Below are 20,827 nucleotides of genomic sequence, written 5' to 3' on the forward strand. Positions count from 1 at the left end.
AAGGGAAGGCTGGAAGCAGGTTTGTGATTTGCAGATTGCTGCTACCATTGACCAGGTTAGACTTTTAACAGCGTGATGCTGGTGTGCAGGTGGATAGTTTGCACATCTGCAGATTACGGCAATCACAGAGCACGGCTGCTTTGGACAGAGCAGAACCCCCTTTAATATCCGTCCATTCATTGTCTTCCCTGACTTTGAATTCACGGAAGAACTTTCAGCAAAACATTTCCCAGATTTCAGACTGTGACCCAGAGCTGATTTACAAAGTCACAACTGTGGAAAATGACTCCCCTCGCTCTGTACCTTTGGACACAGACTGGTGTTGAAAACTACCCGAGTTAATTCTGTCCCTTCGGCTACATTGCCCCATCTCCCAGAGAACAAAGTCCAACTAATGGTCCACTTTCAAACAGAGATTTTATTGCAACAGATTAATGAAAAATAGTGACTCAATCCAGTCATCATTCAAACTGGCCTGCTATTGGACAATTCAAACCAATTGTCTTCTCTTACATAAATCAAATAGAATCATTCTCCACATGATTTAATTAGTTAGCTGAATGCCACATTCTGAGAGTGTGGGTTGCTATGGAGAATTCGGAGAGTTAACAGAGTGTGAAGGATTTCCAGAAGAGGTTCACACAGCCTGGTCTTCGCTCCCTATCCCCACTGTTTGTGTTTCCTCGGATCTTTGGGTATTTTGAGCATCCTGGACTTTGCCCGCTTCAGATTACGTTCCTCAGTGTCACTCTGAGCTTCCTTCTTGGCATTTTCCAGTTCGGACAGCAGGAAATAATCTGGAAACTCCTGGGAACAACAACAGAAATAGATTAGGGAAGAAAGTCACGCAAATGGATGTGGATTTCAAAAAGTGAATGTGGGAAACTTCCGTCAATAAATCTACAATGAGCTAATTCCAATTTTGTGAAATTATCTTCATAAATTGGGAAGCTCCCAATTCGCAATTAGAAAGCTGACAAATTACTCGATTCCCTTCCATCCCCCAATCATGAACCCTTCAAGGGGAGGTTGACTTTGGAAAGAGTGAGAAAACCTCTGGAATGAACCAATCCCAGTGCTCGGAGCTTCATGTCAACATAGTAGTAATGTCAGGATTGCTACCAGTGCCACGAGCTATTCAGAGTAGGAATGTCAGGATAGATAGGATGAATGCGTGGCTCGAGAGATGGTGCAAGAGGGAGGGATTCAAGTTCCTGGGGCATTGGGACCGGTTCTGGGCGAGGTGGGACCAGTACAAACCGGACGGTCTGCACCTGGGCAGGACTGGAACCGATGTCCTGGGGGGGGGGGGGGGGGGAGGTGTTTTCTAGAGCTGTTTGGGAGGGTTTAAACTAATGTGGCAGGGGGATGGGAACCGATGCAGGAAGTTGGAAGGTAGTAAAACAGGGACAGAAGCAAAAGGAAGTAAGGGGAAAAGTGCAAGGCAGAGAAGACATAGTCAAAAATCTAAAAGGGCGACAGTATAAGGTACAGTGACTGAGGGGAGCTCAGTGAATAGGCCCAGTAATAACAAAAGGAATAAAACTGGAGATGTTAAGATTCAAAACAGAGGTAAAAATCCAACCTAAGTGTACTTTACCTGACTGCTCGTAGTATTCGGAATAAAGTAAATGAGTTGATGGCACAAATCATCGTAAATGACTATGATTTAGTGGCCATTACTGAAACATGGTTAAAGGATGGTCACGACTGGGAGTTAAATATCTGAGGGTATCAAACTATTCGGAAGGACAGAGTGGATGGTAAGGGAGGTGGTGTTGCTCTGTTATATAAGGATGACATCCGGGCAATAGTAAGGGATGACATCGGTGCTATGGAGGATAAGGTTGAATCCATTTGGGTGGAAATCAGGAATATTAAGGCGAAAAAGTCACTGATAGGAGTAGTCTATCGGCCACCAAATAGTAACGATATGGTGGGGCAGGCAATAAACAAAGAAATAACTGATGCATGTAGAAATGGTACAGCAGTTATCATGGGGGATTTTAATCTACATGTCGATTGGATGAATCAGGTCGGTCAAGGCAACCTTGAGGAGTTTATAGAATGTATCAGCGATAGTTTCCTAGAACAGTATGTAATGGAACCTACGAGGGAACAAGCGGTCCTAGATCTTGTCCTGTGTAATGAGACAGGATTGATTCATGATCTCATAGTTAGGGATCCTCTCGGAAGGAGCGATCACAATATGGTGGAATTTAAAATACAGATGGAGGGTGAGAAAGTAAAATCAAATACTAGTGTTTTGTGTTTAAACAAAGGAGATTACAAGGGGATGAGAGAAGAACTAGCTGAGGTAGACTGGGAGCTAAGACATCATGGTGGAACAGTTGAGGAACAGTGGAGAACCTTCCAAGTGATTTTTCACAGTGCTCAGCAAAGGTTTATACCAACAAAAAGGAAGGACGGAAGAAAGAGGGAAAATCGACCGTGGATATCTAAGGAAATAAGGGAGAGTATCAAATTGAAGGAAAAAGCATATAAAGTGGCAAAGATTGCTGGGAGATTAGAGGACTTGGAAATCTTTAGGGGGCAACAGAAAGCTACTAAAAAAGCTATAAAGAAGAGTAAGATAGAGTATGAGAGTAAACTTGCTCAGAATATAAAAACAGACAGTAAAAGTTTTTACAAATATATAAGACAAAAAAGAGTGGCTAAGGTAAATATTGGTCCTTTAGAGGATGAGAAGGGAGTTTTAATAATGGGAAATGAGGAAATGGCTGAGGAACTGAACAGGTTTTTTGGGTCGGTCTTCACAGTGGAAGACACAAATAACATGCCAGCGACTGATAGAAATGAGGCTATGACAGGTGAGGACCTTGAGAGGATTGTTATCACTAAGGAGGGAGTGATGGGCAAGCTAATGGGGCTAAAGGTAGACAAGTCTCCTGGCCCTGATGGAATGCATCCCAGAGTGCTAAAAGAGATAGAGCATAGAACAGTACAGCACAGAACAGGCCCTTCGGCCCTCAATGTTGTGCCGAGACATGATCACCCCACTCAAACCCACGCATCCACCCTACACCCGTAACCCAACAACCCCCCTGCCCCTTAACCTTACTTTTATTAGGACACTATGGGCAATTTAGCATGGCCAATCCACCTAACCCGCACATCTTTGGACTGTGGGAGGAAACCGGAGCACCCGGAGGAAACCCACGCACACAGGGGGGAGGACGTGCAGACTCCACACAGACAGTGACCCAGTCGGGAATCGACCCTGGGACCCTGGAACTGTGAAGCATTTATGCTAACCACCATGCTACCCTGCTGCCCCTAGATGGCTAGGGAAATTGCAGATGCACTAGTGATAATTTACCGAAATTCACTAGACTCTGGGGTGGTCCCGGTGGATTGGAAATTAGCAAATGTGACGCCACTGTTTAAAAAAGGAGGTAGGCAGAAAGCAGGAAATTATAGGCCAGTGAGCTTAACTTCGGTAGTAGGGAAGATGCTGGAATCTATCATCAAGGAATAAATTGCGAGGCATCTGGATAGAAATTGTCCCATTGGGCAGACGCAGCATGGGTTCGTAAAGGGCAGGTCATGCCTAACTAATTTAGTGGAATTTTTTGAGGACATTACCAGTGCAGTAGATAACGGGGAGCCGATGGATGTGGTATATCTGGATTTCCAGAAAGCCTTTGACAAGGTGCCACACAAAAGGTTGCTGCATAAGATAAAGATGCATGGCATTAAGGGTAAAGTAGTAGCATGGATAGAAGATTGGTTAATTAATAGAAAGCAAAGAGTTGGGATAAATGGGTGTTTCTCTGGTTGGCAATCAGTAGCTAGTGGTGTCCCTCAGGGATCCGTGTTGGGCCCACAATTGTTCACAATTTACATAGATGATTTGGAGTTGGGGACTAAGGGCAATGTGTCCAAATTTGCAGATGACACTAAGATGAGTGGTAAAGCGAAAAATGCAGAGGATACTGGAAGTCTGCAGAGGGATTTGGATAGGTTAAGTGAATGGGCTAGGGTCTGGCAGATGGAATACAATGTTGACAAATGTGAGGTTATCCATTTTGGTAGGAATAACAGCAAACAGGATTATTATTTAAACGATAAAATATTAAAGCATGCCGCTGTTCAGAGAGACTTGGATGTGCTAGTGCATGAGTCACAGAAGGTTTGTTTTACAAGTGCAACAGGTGATTAAGAAGGCAAATGGAATTTTGTCCTTCATTGCTAGAGGGAAGGAGTTTAAGACTAGGGAGGTTATGTTGCAATTGTATAAGGTGTTAGTGCGGCCACACCTGGAGTATTGTGTTCAGTTTTGGTCTCCTTACTTGAGAAAGGACGTACTGGCGCTGGAGGGTGTGCAGAGGAGATTCACTAGGTTAATCCCAAAGCTGAAGGGGTTGGATTATGAGGAGAGGTTGAGTAGACTGGGACTGTACTCATTGGAATTTAGAAGGATGAGGGGGGATCTTATAGAAACATTTAAAATTATGAAGGGAATAGATAGGATAGATGCGGGCAGGTTGTTTCCACTGGCGGGTGACAGCAGAACTAGGGGACATAGCCTCAAAATAAGGGGAAGTAGATTTAGGACTGAGTTTAGGAGGAACTTCTTCACCCAAAGGGTTGTGAATCTATGGAATTCCTTGCCCAGTGAAGCAGTTGAGGCTCCTTCATTACATGTTTTTAAGGTAAAGATAGATAGTTTTTTGAAGAATAAAGGGATTAAGGGTTATGGTGTTCGGGCCGGAAAGTGGAGCTGAGTCCACAAAAGATCAGCCATGATCGAATTGAATGGCGGAGCAGGCTCGAGGGGCCAGATGGCATACTCCTGCTTCTAGTTCTTATGTTCTTATGGAGACAATTTATAACATAATTGGACTGAATATCTCTTTCAAATTAAGTGATTTTGCTGCAAGATTTGGGTTCACTCTGCCTCATTCTAGATGGCTAATGGAGGTTACTGAGAGAGACTCAGATGCTCCTCGAAAATATTCCAATGATCTAATCAAATGGGTAAACAGTGGTTGGCGCTTCTGCCTCACAGCGCCAGAGTCCCGGATTCAAGTCACTGTCTGTGTGGAGTCTGAACTTCCTTCCTGTTTCTGCGTGGGTTTCCTCCCGATGCTCTGGTTTCCTCCCATAGTCCAAATATGTGAAGGTTGGGTGGATTGGTCAGGCTAAATTGGCCCTTAGTTTCCAAGGGTAAGGTGGAGTTACAGGGGGTGTGGGCCTTGGTGTTCATTCTGAAGTTTGGTGCAGACTCGCTGGGTAAAATGTTCTCCTGCTATACTGTAGGGATTCTATGATTCTATGAAACAGGACCAAATGCGTTTGGGTAGGAATCCCAGAGATTTGTTGATATGGGCTGACAGATGGGGCGAGAGGGGTCTGGGGTGAAGAGAGAGAGAGCGGATTTGGTTGGGGAGAGAGAAGGGAGTTGGTATGGGCAGAGAGAGATAGTTGGGGTGGGAGATTTTGTTTGGGTTGGGGCGAGGAGGGTGGTTAGGGGGTACGGAGGGAGAGGGGTTGGGGAGAGAGGGGATGGGGAGAGAGGAAGTTTGGGTTGGGATGGGAGAGGGAATTTGGAGACAGGGGTTTGGGGTGGGTAAATATGGGATTGGGGTGGGGAGAGGCAGTTTGGGGAGATAGTGGGCTTGGGGAGAGAGGGAGCTTGGGGAGGGAGGAAGGTAGAGGTTGGGATGGGAGATGGGGTTTGGGGAGAGAGGGGATTGGGTTGGGGAGAGTGGATTTGGGGTGAGAGGAGGGTTGGGGTTGGCATGGGAGCTGGGGTTTGGGGAGAGAGGGGATCAGGGTGGAGAGAAGGTGTTTGGGGAGAAAGGAGGCTGGGTTGGGATGGGAGTGTGGGATTGGGGAGAGGGAGTTGGGGTGGGGAGAGAGGGGGTTTGGGGAGAGAGGGGGTTGTGGTGGGGAGAGTCGATTTGGGTAGAGAGGAGAGTTGGGGTTGGGATGGGTGAGGGCGTTTTGGGGAACATAGAACATAGAACAGTACAGCACAGAACAGGGCCTTCGGCCCATGATGCTGTGCCGAGCAATGATCACCCTACTCAAACCCACGTATCCACCCTATACCCGTAAGCCAACAACCCCCCCCCCCCCTTAACCTTACTTTTTTAGGACACTACGGGCAATTTATCATGGCCAATCCACCTAACCCGCACATCTTTGGACTGTGGGTGGAAACCGGAGCACCCGGAGGAAACCCACGTACACACGGGGAGGACGTGCAGACTCCGCACAGACAGGGCAGGATAGGGATAGGGTGGGGTAGGGAGGGTGGGGAGAGGTGATTTGGGGAGAGAGGGGGGTTGGGGTTGGGGTGGGAGATGGGTTTTGGGGAGAGAGGGGGGCCTGGGTTGGGATGGGAGATGAGGTTTGGGGAGAGTGGGTTGGAATGGGCTGGGATATGGGGTGTGGGGAGAGAGGGGTTTGGGGTGGAGAGAGGGAGTTTCAGGTGAGAGGGAGGTTGGGATGAGAGAGGGGGTTTGGAGTGAGAGAGGGTTGGGGTGGGGAGAGAGGGAGTTTGGCGAGACAGGGGGGTTGGGGTTGGGGAGGGAGATGGGCTTCGGGGAGAGAGGGGGTGGGGGTTGGGATGGGAATGAGCTTTGGGGAGAGGTGGTTGGGATGGGAGATGGGATATGGGGAGAGAGGGTGTTGGGGAGGGGAGAGGGAGTTTCGGGAGAGAGGGGGGTTGGGGTCGGGATGGGAGAGGGGGTTTAGGGGAGAAAGGAGGGATGGGTTAGGATAGGAGAGGGAGTTTCAGGAGAGAGGGGGGTTGGGGTTGGGATGAGAGAGGGGGGTTTGGGGTGAGAGGGGGTTGGGGTTGGGGTGGGGAGAGAGGGAGTTTGGGGAGAGAGGGGATTGGGGTTGGGATGGGAGATGGGGGCTTGGGGAGAGAGGGAGGTTGGGATGGGAGAGGGGGGTTTGGAGTGAGAGGGGGTTGGGGTGGGGCGAGAGGGAGTTTGGCGAGACAGGGGGGTTGGGGTTGGGGAGGGAGATGGGGTTCGGGGAGAGAGGGGGTGGGGTTTGGGATGGGAGAGGGAGTTTGGGGAGAGGTGGTTGGGATGGGAGAGGGGGGTTTGGGGTGAGAGGGGGTTGGGGAGTGATGGGGGTTGGGGTTGGGGTTGGGATGGGAGAGGGGGTTTGGGGTGAGAGGGGGTTTGGGTTGGGATGGGAGAGGGGGTTTGGGGTAAGAGGGGGTTGGGGTTGGGATGGGAGAGGGGGTTTTGAGGAGAAAGGAGGGGTGGTTGGGATAGGAGAGGGAGTTTCAGGAGAGAGGGGGGTTGGGGTTGGGATGGTAGAGGGGGGTGTGGGGTGAGAGTGGGTTGGGGTTGGGGTGGGGAGAGAGGGAGTTTGAGGAGAGAGGAGATTGGGGTTGGGATGGGAGATGGGGTTCGGGGACAGAGGGGGTGGGGGTTGGGATGGGATATGAGATTTGGGGTGAGGGGTTTGGGATGGGAGATGGGTTTTGGGGAGAGGGGTTTGGGATGGGAGATGGGGTTTGGGGAGAGAGGGCGTTGGGGTGGGGAGAGGGAGAGAGGGAGAGAGGGGAATTTGGGGAGAAAGGAGGGGTGGGTTGCGATAGGAGAGGGGGTTTTGGGGAGAGAGAAGGGGTGGGTTGGGATGGGAGAGGGGTTTTGGGGAGAGAGGGGAGCAGTAAGTTCTCTGAGTTTGTTGAATGATGTTTACTTCTTGTTTGATCCTCTTTGTGGATGTGAATATGGATTGGAGAGAACAAGAGCTCTTTCCATGGATGAGGAATCCTGTAATTTAGATCAAACCCGCTCAGAATCCCTTCTAAACCAATGAGTGTGGTACATTAGCACAGTGGTTAGCACTGTTGCTTCACAGCTCCAGGGTCCCAGGTTCGGTTCCCAGCTTGGGTCACTGTCTGTGTGGAGTCTGCATGTTCTCGCCGTGTCTGTGTGGGTTTCATCCGGATGCTCCGGTTTCCTCCCACTAGTCACAAAAGACATGCTGTTATATGATTTGGACATTCAGAGTTCTCCCTCTGTGTACCCGAACAGGTGCCAGAATGTGGCGACGAGGGGCTTTCACAGTAACTGCATTGCAGTGTTAACAGTCCCGCAGTTGCAGTCCCGTAACAGCCTCCCCGAACAGGCGCCAGAATGTGGCGACTAGGGGCTTTTCACAGTAACTTCATTTGAAGCCTACTCGTGACAATAAGCGATTTTCATTTCATATAGGCTACTTGTGACAATAAAGATTATTATTATTAAGTGACCCCAACACTATATAAAGCACATTCACTCTCAATACTATAGTCCTGTCAAAAGTGGGGTTTCTCACTAGATCAGAATTAAATCAGTTATTTCCCAGTGCTGGTTTCTATTCGAAATGAGCGGGATGAACACAAACTATCATTTCTATTGAATGTGACTTTTTGCTGGGTCCTTACCGCTTTCCCCCCGCTTCCTGTGGCTGCCATGGCTCTCTGCAGGATTTCGCCGCGATACCTGTTGTCTGGGGGGGCTGAGCTGACACTCAGTACTGCCAGGGCGATGGAGAGGAGAGCCAGGCTCAACTGAAGGCGGCTGCACCACATCTCTGCACAAGGCGAGGATCAACGGGAGAGACAGCGAGAAGGAGAGCAGTTTCCAAACGCTTTGAAATTGGCGGCGGTTTCAGCACTGGCTCTGTGGACAGCTCCGATCCTTCTGTCCCTGCAATCGGGGAAGCTCCTTTTAAAGCCGCCCTCACACCAGCTCACACGTTCGGAGGAGGGTCCCAACCAAGTCTCCAATTGGTCTCTTTTCCTGCTCCTAGCGATCTGAGTTTGGTTGCCGCCTCTTCAATAATGTGACACCTCTTGGACAGCCTGTCTAATTTCTGTACATGAAGCGCAACAGATTATTGGCCAGAATGTGAATGTGACCATCCACTCGCAGCCCCGTTCATCATATTGTGTTTTTATCATGATGTGGAGATGCCGCCGTTGGACTGGGGTGAGCACAGTAAGAAGCCTTACAACACCAGGTTAAAGTCCAACAGGTCTGTTTCAAACACGAGCTTTAGGAGCGCAGCTCCCTCCTCGGGTGAATGGAGAGTTATGTACCTCTCCATTCACCTGAGGAAGGAGCTGCGCTCCGAAAGCTCGTGTTTGAAACAAACCTGTTGGACATTAACCTGGTGTTGTAAGACTTCTTACTGTTTTTATCATAGTTGAGAGGGTGAATGGGGCTCATCCGTTCTTTGGGCCTGTGAGTTGCGGCTTTGTCGGGGCAAGGGAGGCGTGGAGATGGCTTTACTAACAAGTGGAAAGGCAGGTAAACACCCTCATCCACAAAACACCTTGAACATTGAATATACTAGAGCACTGCGGAATGGGTTGCAGTTTCTTCACAGCTCCAGGGTCCCAGGTTTGATTCCAGGCTTGGGTCTCTGTGCAGCGTCTACACATTCTCTGCGTGCCTACGAGGGTTTCCTCCCGTTGCTCCGGTTTCCTCCCAGTCCAACCATGTGCAGTTTGGTAAATCAGACATTCTGAATTTTGCCTCTGTGTACCCAAACAGGCGCCCAAATGTGACGACTGAGGATTATTCACAGTAACTTCATTGAAGTGTTAATGTAAGCGTACTTGTGACAATAAAATATTATTATGAAGAATCTGGGCTGGATTCTCTGTTTCAGGGACTATGTCCCCATGCCGTCATGAAAACTCTGGCCTTTTGCGCTCGGAAAACTGGCATCAAAAGGCCACAGATTCACTGACCTTGCAAGGGTCTAGCAGGGAGCCATTCTGGAGCTCACAGCTCCAGCTGCTGATACGAGCCTGCGCACTTCCAGGTCAGAGGTGACACTTGCGCATGGCAGCAGCCTCCCAGTCCTCCCATCCCAGCAATCAGCCTGGTAAACGTTTGCTGTGCTCTCTCTATAGCAAGAACATCCTTCCTCAGAAAAGGAGACCAAAACTGCAAACAATACTGCAGCAGTGGAATTCTCCATTGGCAGGATCCTCCTGTCCACCGGCAGCGCACCCATGCTCATGGGTTTTGTGACGGCGTGGGGCAGCCACAATGGGAAACCTCATTGGCTGGCTGCGGGAAAGGAGAATCCCGCTGTGGCGGGGGCGTGCTAGGCAGGAAAATGCATCTGGCAGACAGGCAAATCCCACCTCAGGTGTAGCCTCACCAACGCCCTATACAATCATAATAAAACATCTCTATTCCTCCACTCAAATTCTCTTGCTATGAAGGCCAACATACCATTTGCCTTCTTTATGCCTGCTACACCTGCGCACTTAATTGCAGTGCCTGATGCATGGGAACGCTGAGGTCCGGCTGAGTATCCACCTCTCTCAATTTACATCCATTCAAATAATAATTTGCTTCCTATTTTTTCTACTGAAACAGATAACCTCACATCTATCCACATTATACTGCATCTGCCATGTGCATGCCCACTCACTCAGCCTGTCAAAATCCCAGTGATGCATCTCTGCATCTTCCTCACAGCTCCCACCCAACTTTGTATCATCTGCAAATTTGGCGATATTACATTTAGTTCCCTCATCCAAATCATTAATATATCAACCAGTGGGGCTGGTTTTGCACAGTGGGCTAAATAGCTGGCTTGTAATGCAGAACAATGCAAGCAGCCAAGGTTCAATTCCCATACCAGCCTCCCCGAACAGGCACCAGAATGTGCCGACAAGGGGCCTTTCACAGTAACATCATTGAAGCCTACTTGTGACAATAAGCAATTATTATTATTATATAATATATATAACATACAACTCCAATCAGTAAAAGAGCCATTTTATTTTTAAATTTAGAGCACCTAATTCCTTTTTCCAATTAAGGGGCAATTTAGCATGGCCAGTCAAGGAAGGTTGCACATCTTTGGATTTTGGGGGTGAGACCTATGTGAACACAGGAAGACTGTGCAAACTCCACATGGACAAAGATCCCAGGCCAGGATCGAACCTGGGACCTCGGTGCCGTGCTAAACACTGCACCACCATGTTGTCTAGTAAAAGAACCATTCATTCTAATTTATTGTTTCCTCTCTGCTAATTAACTTTCTATGCATCTCAGGACACAACCCACAATTCCATGCACTTTAACTTTACATGGTAATCTGCTATGTGAGACTTTGTCAAAAGTCTTCTGAAAGTCCAAGTAAACCGCATCCACTGGTTCTCCCTGGTCACTCTACAAGTTACATCTTCAAAGGATTTCATTTTTGTAAATCTATGCTAACTGTGCCTGATTATACCACTGCTGTCTAAATGTGATATGAAATCATTGATAATGGACTCCATATCCACCTTCAACACCATTATCCTGCCAAGACTAATAACCAGACTCTGCAATTTTGGACTTGACCCCTCACTGTGCAGCTGGATCCTCAACTTCCTCACCAACAGATTGCAATCCATCAGGTTAGGCAACAGCACCTCCTCCACAATAATCCTCAACTCCAGAGCCCCACATGGATGTGTGGTCAGTACGCTACTCAACTCCCTATACACACATGACTGTGTGGCAAGATTTAACTCCAACTCAATCCATATGTTTGCGGATGATACAACTGTGTTGGGCCATATCTCAAACAATGATGAATCAGACGACAGGAGGGAGATAAATCACTTGGTTGCATGGTGTACTGAAAACAACCTCTCTCTAAATGTTGGAAAGACCGAAGAACTGATCATCGATTCCAGGGAGCGTAGCAGGACACACACTCCCGTCTGCATCAATGGCTCCGAAGTGGAGATGGTCGACAGCTTTAAGTTCCTGGGGGTCACCGCACTGTAACAAATCACTGTTTGTCGATGTACAATTTGTCAATGTTTTCTGTTGATTATTCTTTTTTCTACTATGTACATACTGTGCACGTTCCCTTGGCCGCAGAAAAATACTTTTCACTGTACTTCGGTACATGTGACAATAAATCAAATCAACGTCCCTACTACCGACGTTTGGCTCACTGGTCTATAATTTCATGTTTTCTCTCTACCTCCCTATTTGAATAGTAGTGTTATATGGCCGTGATGGGCTGTATTACAAACAACGAAGAATCAGACTACAGAAAGGAGACAGATCATTTGGTTGCATGGTGTACCAAAAACAACCTCTCTCTAAATGTCGGAAAGACCAAGGAACTGATCATCAAATTCAGGAAGCGCAGCACGACATACACTGCCATCTGCATCAATGGCTCCGAAGTGGAGCTGGTCGATAGTTTTAAGTTCCTGTGGTTCAGCATCATCAACAGTCAGCCCTGGTTGTTATGGGCCAGGGTTTAGAGAACCCCAAAGTGTATCATGGAGTTCACCTGACCCACGACTTTTAATAGATTGTGTTATGGGGAGCACACGGCCCACTCTACAGGTGTGGCACAGCAGAAATGGAAAAGTATTTTTTAAAGCAAAACAATGTTTATTCTATGAACTCAAGTTAACCTTTTTAAAACTTACAGTGAACCACATAAGAACCATCTTAGCAACCATTAATCCAAGTACAACCCCCAAAGAATACAACACCAAGTAATCCTAAATAACTTCCCAAACAACATCCAGAAGACAGAAGAAACACCTTTCAACAGAAGCACATAAGGTTTACATTCACTACTGAGAACATTTATTATTCTAAATTCACCAAATGATCAAGAGATAGTCTTTTGATGGCAGAGAGAACAGCAGTACACCTGCTTGGTCTGGCTTCAGCTCCAACACTGAAAACGAAACTTAAACACACCCTGCAGCCTGCTCAAAAATGAAAGTAAAAAGCTGAAAGGCCGCCCAGCTCCACCCACTCTCTAACATCACTGCAGTAGTAAACACCCATTTCTTAAAGGTACTCTTATTACAGATATTTATATACACACCCATTTATAAACACCCATTTCTTAAAGGTACTCTCACATGACATGGCCGACTCACGGTGATCCAACAGTCAAGAAATCCCAACAACGTTTCTATTTCCTACTGAAGCTAAAGTAATTTGGCATGTCTGCATCGACTCTCACAAAGGTCTACAGAGTTGCGATAGAGAGCATCCTATCCAGCTGAATCACAGTTTGGTATGGCGACTGCTCGGCCCAAGATCGCCAGAAACTGCAGAGTGTGGTGAACTCATCCCAACACATCACACAAGCTTGCCACCCACACAATGATTCTGTCTACACCACCCGCTGCCTCAGGAAGGAAGACAGCATTATTAGAGACCCCTCCTACCCAGTCATTGCCTTCTTCTAGACCTTTCCATCAGGCAGAATGTACAGAAGACTGAAGACTAGCACACCCAGACATAGGAACAGCTTCTTCCCCACAGCTACAAGACTCCTCATCGACTCTCTCCCAGACTGATTGGTTCCCTGTAAGAACACTATTCATGATGTCCTATGCGGCACTTGTTCACGTATTTGATTTGTCTGGCCGCACTGTAACCAATCACTGTTTGTTGATCTACCATTTGTCAATGTACTCTGTTGATTATTGTTGTGTCTACTACGTACGTTCCCTCGGCCGCAGAAAAATACTTTTCACTGTACTTTGGCACACGTGACAATAAATCAACTCCAATATTAGCTACTATCCAATCTGTGGGAACAATTCCGGAGTCCAAAGAATTTTGGAAAATGATTACAAATGGATTTACTATTTCCATGGCCACTTCCTGAAGTACTCGGGGATAATGATTATCAGCCCTGGAGTTTTGTCTGCCTTCAGTCACGTTAATTTCCCCCAAACCAATCTTGGCTCATACATATTTCCTTCAGCTCCTCGCTGAAACTTCTGTTTCTCAGAACTTCTGGTTCATTATTCATGTCTTCATTTACGAAGACAGAAGCAAATTTAGTTCCTCAGCCATTTATTTGATCTGCTTTATGAAGGTGGTGCTCATCCTCTTTCTTGAACCGCTGTAGTCCATGCGGTGTAGGTACACCCACAGTGCTGTTAGGGATGGTGTTCCAGAATTTTGACCCAGCGACAGTGAAGGAAAGGTGATATTTTTCCGAGTCAGGATGGTGAGTGAGTTGGAGGGGACTCTCCAGGTGGTGGAGTTCCCAATTCTCCTTCTACGCCCCTGATTGAACCAGTTCTCTCCTTCATTGATCCACATGGAAGGTAGAGGAATATGGTGCATCAGTAGATTGTGCCAGTGTACAGTCCTGCTCAGATTAACAGCCCTCAATGTGTCATTGACAGCTCCATTTTGAATTGCAGGATTTGTTGCTAGTCTGTTCCCCTTCTCAAAGCGATGGTACAATAGACAATGAAGCATTTCTGCAGATAATTCTCTGCCTTCACACTGAGTGTGTCATGGTCACTCCTACCAATGGCATTATGGACACACACGTCTGCATCATACATGTAGGTGTCATGTAAGTCATTGAAATCCAAACAAGAGTGCAGTTTAAGTCCCTCCTTCCCACATAGCTTCTCCCTGGTGATGTGTAATATTGCGAAGCACTGATTGGTTAGTTGAGGGGGAAGGGAGGGGGGGGGGGGGAGCAATTTGTTGTTTTGACCTTGTTTGACTGGAACCCTAGATTCTTTCTGGGATTTGGATGAAATTGTGTGATTCTCAAGGACATTCCCCCAACCCGAACATGTCACCGTCTCTGGTGGTTCTGTTCTGATGCTGGAACAGGACAGGCGTGGGCAGAGAGAGGGTTGGTGATGGGATGGGAGATTTGTTTGGGTTGAGGAAGGAGGGGAGTTTGGAGATGCAGTGGGACGTGGGATTGGGGTGGGGAGAGAGGGGTGTTGGGGGAGAGGGGGCTTGGGGAGAGAGTGGGCTTGGGGAGAGAGGGTGTTTGGGGACAGAGGAGGGTTGGGGCTGGGGTGGGAGATGTGGTTTGGGGAGATAGTGGGCTTGGGGAGAGAGGGAGTTTGGGGACAGAGGAGAGTTGGGGATGGGATGGGAGATGGGGCTTGGGGAGAGGGGGTTGGGGTGCGGAGAGGGAGTTTGGGGAAATAGTGGGCTTGGGTAGAGAGAGAGTTTGGGGACAGAGGAGGGTTGGGATGGGAGATGGGATTTGGGGAGAGGGGGTTGGGATAGGGTGAGGGAGTTTGGGGAGATAGTGGGCTTGGGGAGAGATGGAGCTGGGGAGTGAGGAGGGTTGGGGTTGGGATGGGAGATGGGATTTGGGGAGAGAGGGGAGCTGGAGGTTCCCTGGGATTGTGGAATGGTGTTTAAGGGGCTGGTTTAGCACAGGGCTAAATCACTGGCTTTCAAACTAGACCGAGGCAGGTCAGCAGCATGGTTCAATTTCCGTACCAACCTCTATGAACAGGCGCCGGAATGTGGTGACTAGGGGCTTTTCACAGTAACTTCATTTGAAGCCTACTTGTGACAATCAGTGATTTTCATTTCATTTCTTGTTTGATTCTCTTTGTGGAGGGTGAATATGGTTTGGAGAGAACTAGAGCTCTATCTGTGGATGAGGAATCCTGTAATTTGGATCAAACCCGCTCAGAAACCCTTCTAAACCAACGAGGGCAGCACGCTAGCACAGTGGTTAGCATTGTTGCTTCACAACTCCAGGGTCCTGGGTTGGATTTCCAGCTTTGGTCACTGTCTGTGCGGAGTCTGCACGTTCTCCCCGTGTGTGCGTGGGTTTCCTCCGGGTGCTCCTCCCGGTGTGGTTTCCTCCCACAGTCCAGTAATGTGCAGGCTAGGTGGATTGGCTATGCTAAATTACCCTTAGTGTTCAAAAAAGGTGAGCTGGGGATAATGGGTTATGGGGATAGGATGGGGGTGTGGGCTTACGTAGGGTGCACTTTTCAAGAGCTGGTGTAGACTCGATGGGCCGAATGACCTCCTTCTGCACTATAAAATCTACCTATTAAAAGGCATTAGAAACATCTATTATCAGTGGGTCATTCTGATGGTGTGACTGTGTCAGTCTGTTACAGAGCCAGGATGTGGGGTCGATTTCTTCATTTGGCCACCAGTTCTCGGCTATTAGTGCAGGACCTTTTTTTTGACATTGTGAGGTTGAGACCTCATTCCATGGCTGGGCAATTGCTGCAATGTCTGCCTGATTTCTAATCTCCGCTTCTTGTTGATGAAAGAGCTGCACTCTGAAAGGGAATGGTTCGAAACAGATCTGTTGGACTTTAAACTGGTGTTGTTGGACTTCTTACTGTTATAGACATAATAGGGAATGGTGGAAGGTAATGTTCCGGGTAGAACGCATTTCAGCACCTGTATGGAGCACTGGTGTTGTGCAGAACCTACACTGACATTTCCACATGATGCAAAATCACATCAGATGTTTCAATGGAAACCCGCTTTACAAGGGAAGGCTGGAAGCAGGTTTGTGATTTGCAGATTGCTGCTATCATTGACCAGGTTAGACTTTTACCAGTGTCATGCTGGTGTGCAGGTTGATAGATTGCTCTCCTGCAGATTACGGCACTCACAGAGCATGGCTGCATTGGACAGAGCAGAACCCCCTTTAATATCCGTCCATTCATTGTCTCCCCTGCCTTTGAATTTACGGAGGAACTTCCAGCAAAACATTTCCCAGGTTTGAGAATGTGACCCAGAGCGATTCCATCCAGAGCTGATTTACAAAGTCACAACTTTGTGTACCTTTGGACACAGACTGGTGTTGAAAACTACCCGAGTTAATTTTGTCCCTTCAGCTACATTGCCCCATCTCCCAGAGAACAAAGTCCAACAAATGGTCCACTTTCAAACAGAGATTTTATTGCAACAGATTAATGAAAAATAGTGACTCTATCCATTCATCATTCAAACTGGCCTGCTTTTGGACAATTCAAACCAATTGCCTTCTCTTACATCAATCAAATTGAATATTCACCACATGATTTAATTAGTTAGCTGAATGCCACATTCTGAGAGTGTGGGTTGCTATGGAGAATTCGGAGAATTAACAGGGTGTGAAGGATTTCCAGAAGAGGTTCACATAGCCTGGTCTTCGCTCCCTATCCCCTGCGGATCTGCCTCTTCGGTTTTATTAATATTTTGCGTCTCTTTGATCGCTTCAGATTATGTTCCTCAGTGTCTCTCTGAGCTTCCTTCTTGGCATTTTCCAGTTCGGACAGCAGGGAATATTCTGTAATCTCCTGGGAACAACAACAGAAATAGATTAGGGCAGAAAGTCCCGCCAATGGATGTGGATTTTAAAAAGTGAATGTGGGAAACATCCGCCAATAAATCTACAATGAGCTCATTCCAATTTTGTGAAATTATCTTCATAAATTTTGAAGCTCCAAATTCGCAATTAGAAAGCTGACAAACTACTCGATTCCCTTCCATCCCCCAATTGTGAAACCTTCAAGTGGAGGTTGACTTTGGAAAGAGCGTGAAAACCTCTGGAATGAACCAATCCCGGTGCTCGGAGCTTCTTGTCAACATGGAGACAATTTATAACATCATTGGACTGAATATCTCTTTCAAATTAAGTGATTTTGCTGCAAGATTTGGTTCATTCTGCCCCATTCTAGACGGCTAATGAAGGTTACTGAGTGAGACTCAGATGCTCCTCCAAAATATTCCAATGATCAAATCAAATGGGTAAACAGTGGTTAGCGCTGCTGCCTCACAGCGCCAGAGTCCCGGATTCAATTCTAGGTTCAGGTCACTGTCTGTGTGGAGTCTGCACTTTCTTCCTGTGTCTGGGTAGGTTTCCTCCCGGTGCTCTGGTTTCCTCCCATAGTCCAAATATGTGCAGGTTGGGTGGATTGGTCAGGCTAAATTGCCCCTTTGTTTCCAAGGGTAAGGTGGAGTTACAGGGGGTGTGGGCCAGGGTGCTCTTTCTGAAGGTTGGTGCAGACTCACTGGGTAAAATGTTCTCCTGCTACACTGTAGGGATTCTATGATTCTATGAAACAGGACCAAATGCGTTTGGATAGGAATCCCAGAGATTTGATGATATGGCGGACAGATGGGGAGAGAAGGGTCTGGGGTGAAGAGAGAGAGAGCAGATTTGGTTGGGGAGAGAGGAGGGAGTTGGTGTGGGCAGATAGAGAGAGTTGCAGTGGGAGATTTTGTTTTGGTTGGGGCGAAGAGGGTGGTTCGGGGGTGCGGAGGGAGAGGGGTTGGGGAGAGAGGGGGTGGGGAGAGAGGAAGGTTGGGTTGGGATGGGAGAGGGAATTTGGAGACAGAGGGTTGGGGTGTGTAAATATGGGTTTGGGGTGGGGAGAGGCAGTTTGGGGAGATAGTGGTTTGGGGAGAGAGGGAGCTAGGGAAGAGAGGAAGGTTGAGGTTGGGATGGGAGATGGGGTTTGGGGAGAGAGGGGAGTGGGGTGGGGAGAGTGGATTTGGGGTGAGAGGAGGTTTGGGGTTGGGATGGGAGATGGGGTTTGGGGAGAGAGGGGATCAGGGTGGAGAGAAGGAGTTTGGGGAGAGAAGAGGGTTGGGTTGGGATGGGAGAGCGGGGTTTGGGGAGAGGGGGTTGGGATGGGAGTGAGGGTTTGGGGAGAGGGAGTTGGTGTGGGGAGAGAGGGGGTTTGGGGAGAGAGGGGGTTGGGGTGGGGAGAGTGGATTTTGGGAGAGAGGAGAGTTGGGGTTGGGATGGGTGAGGGGATTTGGGGAGAGAGGGGGGTTGGTGTTGGGCTGGGAGAGGTGGGTTTGGGGAGAGAGGGGATTTGGGTTGGGGTGGGAGATGGGTTTTGGGGAGTGAGGGGGGCTGGGGTTGGGATGGGAGATGAGGTTTTGGGGAGAGAGGGGTGTTGGGGTTGGGGTGGGAGATGGGTTTTGGGGAGTGAGGGGGCCGGGGTTGGGATGGGAGATGAGGTTTGGGGAAAGTGGGTTGGGATGGGCTGGGATATGGGGTATGGGGAGAGAGGGGGTTGGGGTGGGGAGAGGGAGTTTCGGGAGAGAGGGAGGTTGGGATGGGAGAGGGGGGTTTGGAGTGAGAGGGGGTTGGGGTGGGGAGACAGGGAGTTTGGCGAGATAGGCGGGTTGGGGTTGGGAGGGAGATGGGGTTCGGGGAGAGAGGGGGGTGGGGGTTGGGTTGGGAGATGGGGTTTGGGGAGAGGTGGTTGGGATGGGAGATGTGGTTTGGGGAGAGAGGGGGTTGGGGAAGGGAGAGGGAGTTTCGAGTGAGAGGGGGTTTGGGGTGGGATGGGAGAGGGGGGTTTGGGGTGAGACGGGGTTGGGGTTGCGATGGGAGAGGGGGGTTTGGGGTGAAAGGGGGTTGGGGTTGGAATGGGAGAGGGGGTTTTGAGGAGAAAGGAGGGGTGGTTGGGATAGGAGAGGGAGTTTCAGGAGAGAGGGGGGTTGGGGTTGGGATGGTAGAGGGGGGTTTGGGGTGAGAGTGGGTTGGGGTTGGGGTTGGGAGAGAGGGAGTTTGAGGAGAGAGGAGATTGGGTTGGGATGGGATATGGGGTTCGGGGAGAGAGGGGGTGGGGGTTGGGATGGGATATGAGGTTTGGGGAGAGGGGTTTGGGATGGGAGATGGGGTTTGGGGAGAGAGGTTTGGGATGGGTGATGAGGTTTGGGGAGAGAGGGGGTTGGGGTTGAGAGAGGGAGTTTTGGGAGAGAGGGGAATTTGGGGAGAAAGGAGGGGTGGGTAGGGATATGAGAGGGGGTTTTGGGGAGAGAGGAGGGGTGAGCTGGGATGGGAGAGGGGGTTTTGCGGAGAGAGGGGAGCAGTAAGTTCTCTGGGTTTGTTGAATGATGTTTACTTCTTGTTTGATTCTCTTTGTGGAGGTGAATATGGATTGGAGAGAACAAGAGCCTTTCCATGGATGAGGAATCCTGTAATTTAGATCAAACCCGCTCAGAATCCCTTCTAAACAAATGAGTGTGGTACATTAGCACAGTGGTTAGCACTGTTGCTTCACAGCTCCTGAGTCCCAGGTTCGGTTGCCAGCTTGGGTCACTGACTGTATGGAGTCTGCATGATCTCTCCGTGTCTGCGTGAGTTTCCTCCGGGGGCTCCGGTTTCCTCCCACTAGTCCCAAAAGACGTCCAGTTAGGTGATTTGGACATTTAGAGTTCTCCCTCTGTGTTCCCGAACAGGTGCCAGAATGTGGCGATGAGGGGTTTTCACAGTAACTTCATTGCAGTGTTAATATAGGCCACTTGTTACAATAAAGATTATTATTATTAAGTGCCCCAACACTAAATAAAATACATTGACTCAATATTATAGTCTGGTTAAAAGTGGGTCTTCTCACTCGATCAGAATTGAACCAGTTATTTCCCAGTCCCTGTTTCTATACGAAATGAACGGGGTGAAAACAAACTACCATTTCTATTGAATGTGACTTTTTGCTGCGTCCTTACCGCTTTCCCCCTGCTTCTTGTGGCTGCCATGGCTCTCTGCAGAATTTCGCCGCGATACATGTTGTCTGGGGGGGCTGGGCTGACACTCAGCACTGCCAGGGCGATGGAGAGGAGAGCCAGGCTCAACTGAAGGCGGCTGCACCACATCACTGCACAAGGCGAGGATCAACGGGAGAGACAGCGAGAAGGAGAGCAGTTTACAAACGCTTTGAAATTGGCGGCGGTTTCAGCACTGGCTCTGTGGACAGCTCCGCTCCTTCTGTCCCTGCAATCGGGGAAGCTCCTTTTAAAGCCGCCCTCACACCAGCTCACACGTTGGGAGGAGGGTCCCAACCAAGTCTCCAATTGGTCTCTTTTCCTGTTCCTAGTGATCTGAGTTTGGTTGCCGCCTCTTCGATAATGTGACACCTCTTGGCCAGCCTGTCTAATTTCTGTAAATGAAGCACAGCAGATTCTTGGCCAGAATGTGAATGTGCTCATCCACTGGCAGCCGCGTTATTCTTATTGTGTTTTTATCATGATGTGGAGATGCGGGCGTTGGACTGGGGTGAGCACAGTAAGAAGTCTTACAAAACCAGGTTAAA

At 48.6% G+C, this 20,827-nt stretch overlaps 1 protein-coding gene across 1 annotated transcript; it reads right to left on the reverse strand.

Moving 5' to 3' along the window:
• Positions 1-660: 660 nt before the first annotated feature.
• On the reverse strand, positions 661-20,519 carry LOC119975678 (somatostatin-like). Its single transcript, XM_038815461.1, has 2 exons — positions 20,244-20,519; positions 661-807 (listed from the first exon to the last, which is right to left on the reverse strand). Exons 1-2 carry the CDS (start codon positions 20,388-20,390, stop codon positions 661-663), a joined length of 294 nt encoding a protein of 97 aa, XP_038671389.1. The 5' UTR covers positions 20,391-20,519.
• Positions 20,520-20,827: the final 308 nt, after the last annotated feature.

This window comes from Scyliorhinus canicula, chromosome 13 (genome assembly GCF_902713615.1).
Source record: "Scyliorhinus canicula chromosome 13, sScyCan1.1, whole genome shotgun sequence".
Taxonomy (NCBI): Eukaryota; Metazoa; Chordata; class Chondrichthyes; order Carcharhiniformes; family Scyliorhinidae; genus Scyliorhinus; species Scyliorhinus canicula.

Bases quoted from the DNA above. Each gene is read 5' to 3' on its own strand.
- LOC119975678 (XM_038815461.1), bottom strand. From the start codon at position 20,390: ATGTGGTGCAGCCGCCTTCAGTTGAGCCTGGCTCTCCTCTCCATCGCC. The intron at 808-20,243 runs GTAAGGACGCAG...TGTTGTTCCCAG, and splicing joins CAAGAAGCAGGGGGAAAGCG to GAGTTTCCAGATTATTTCCT.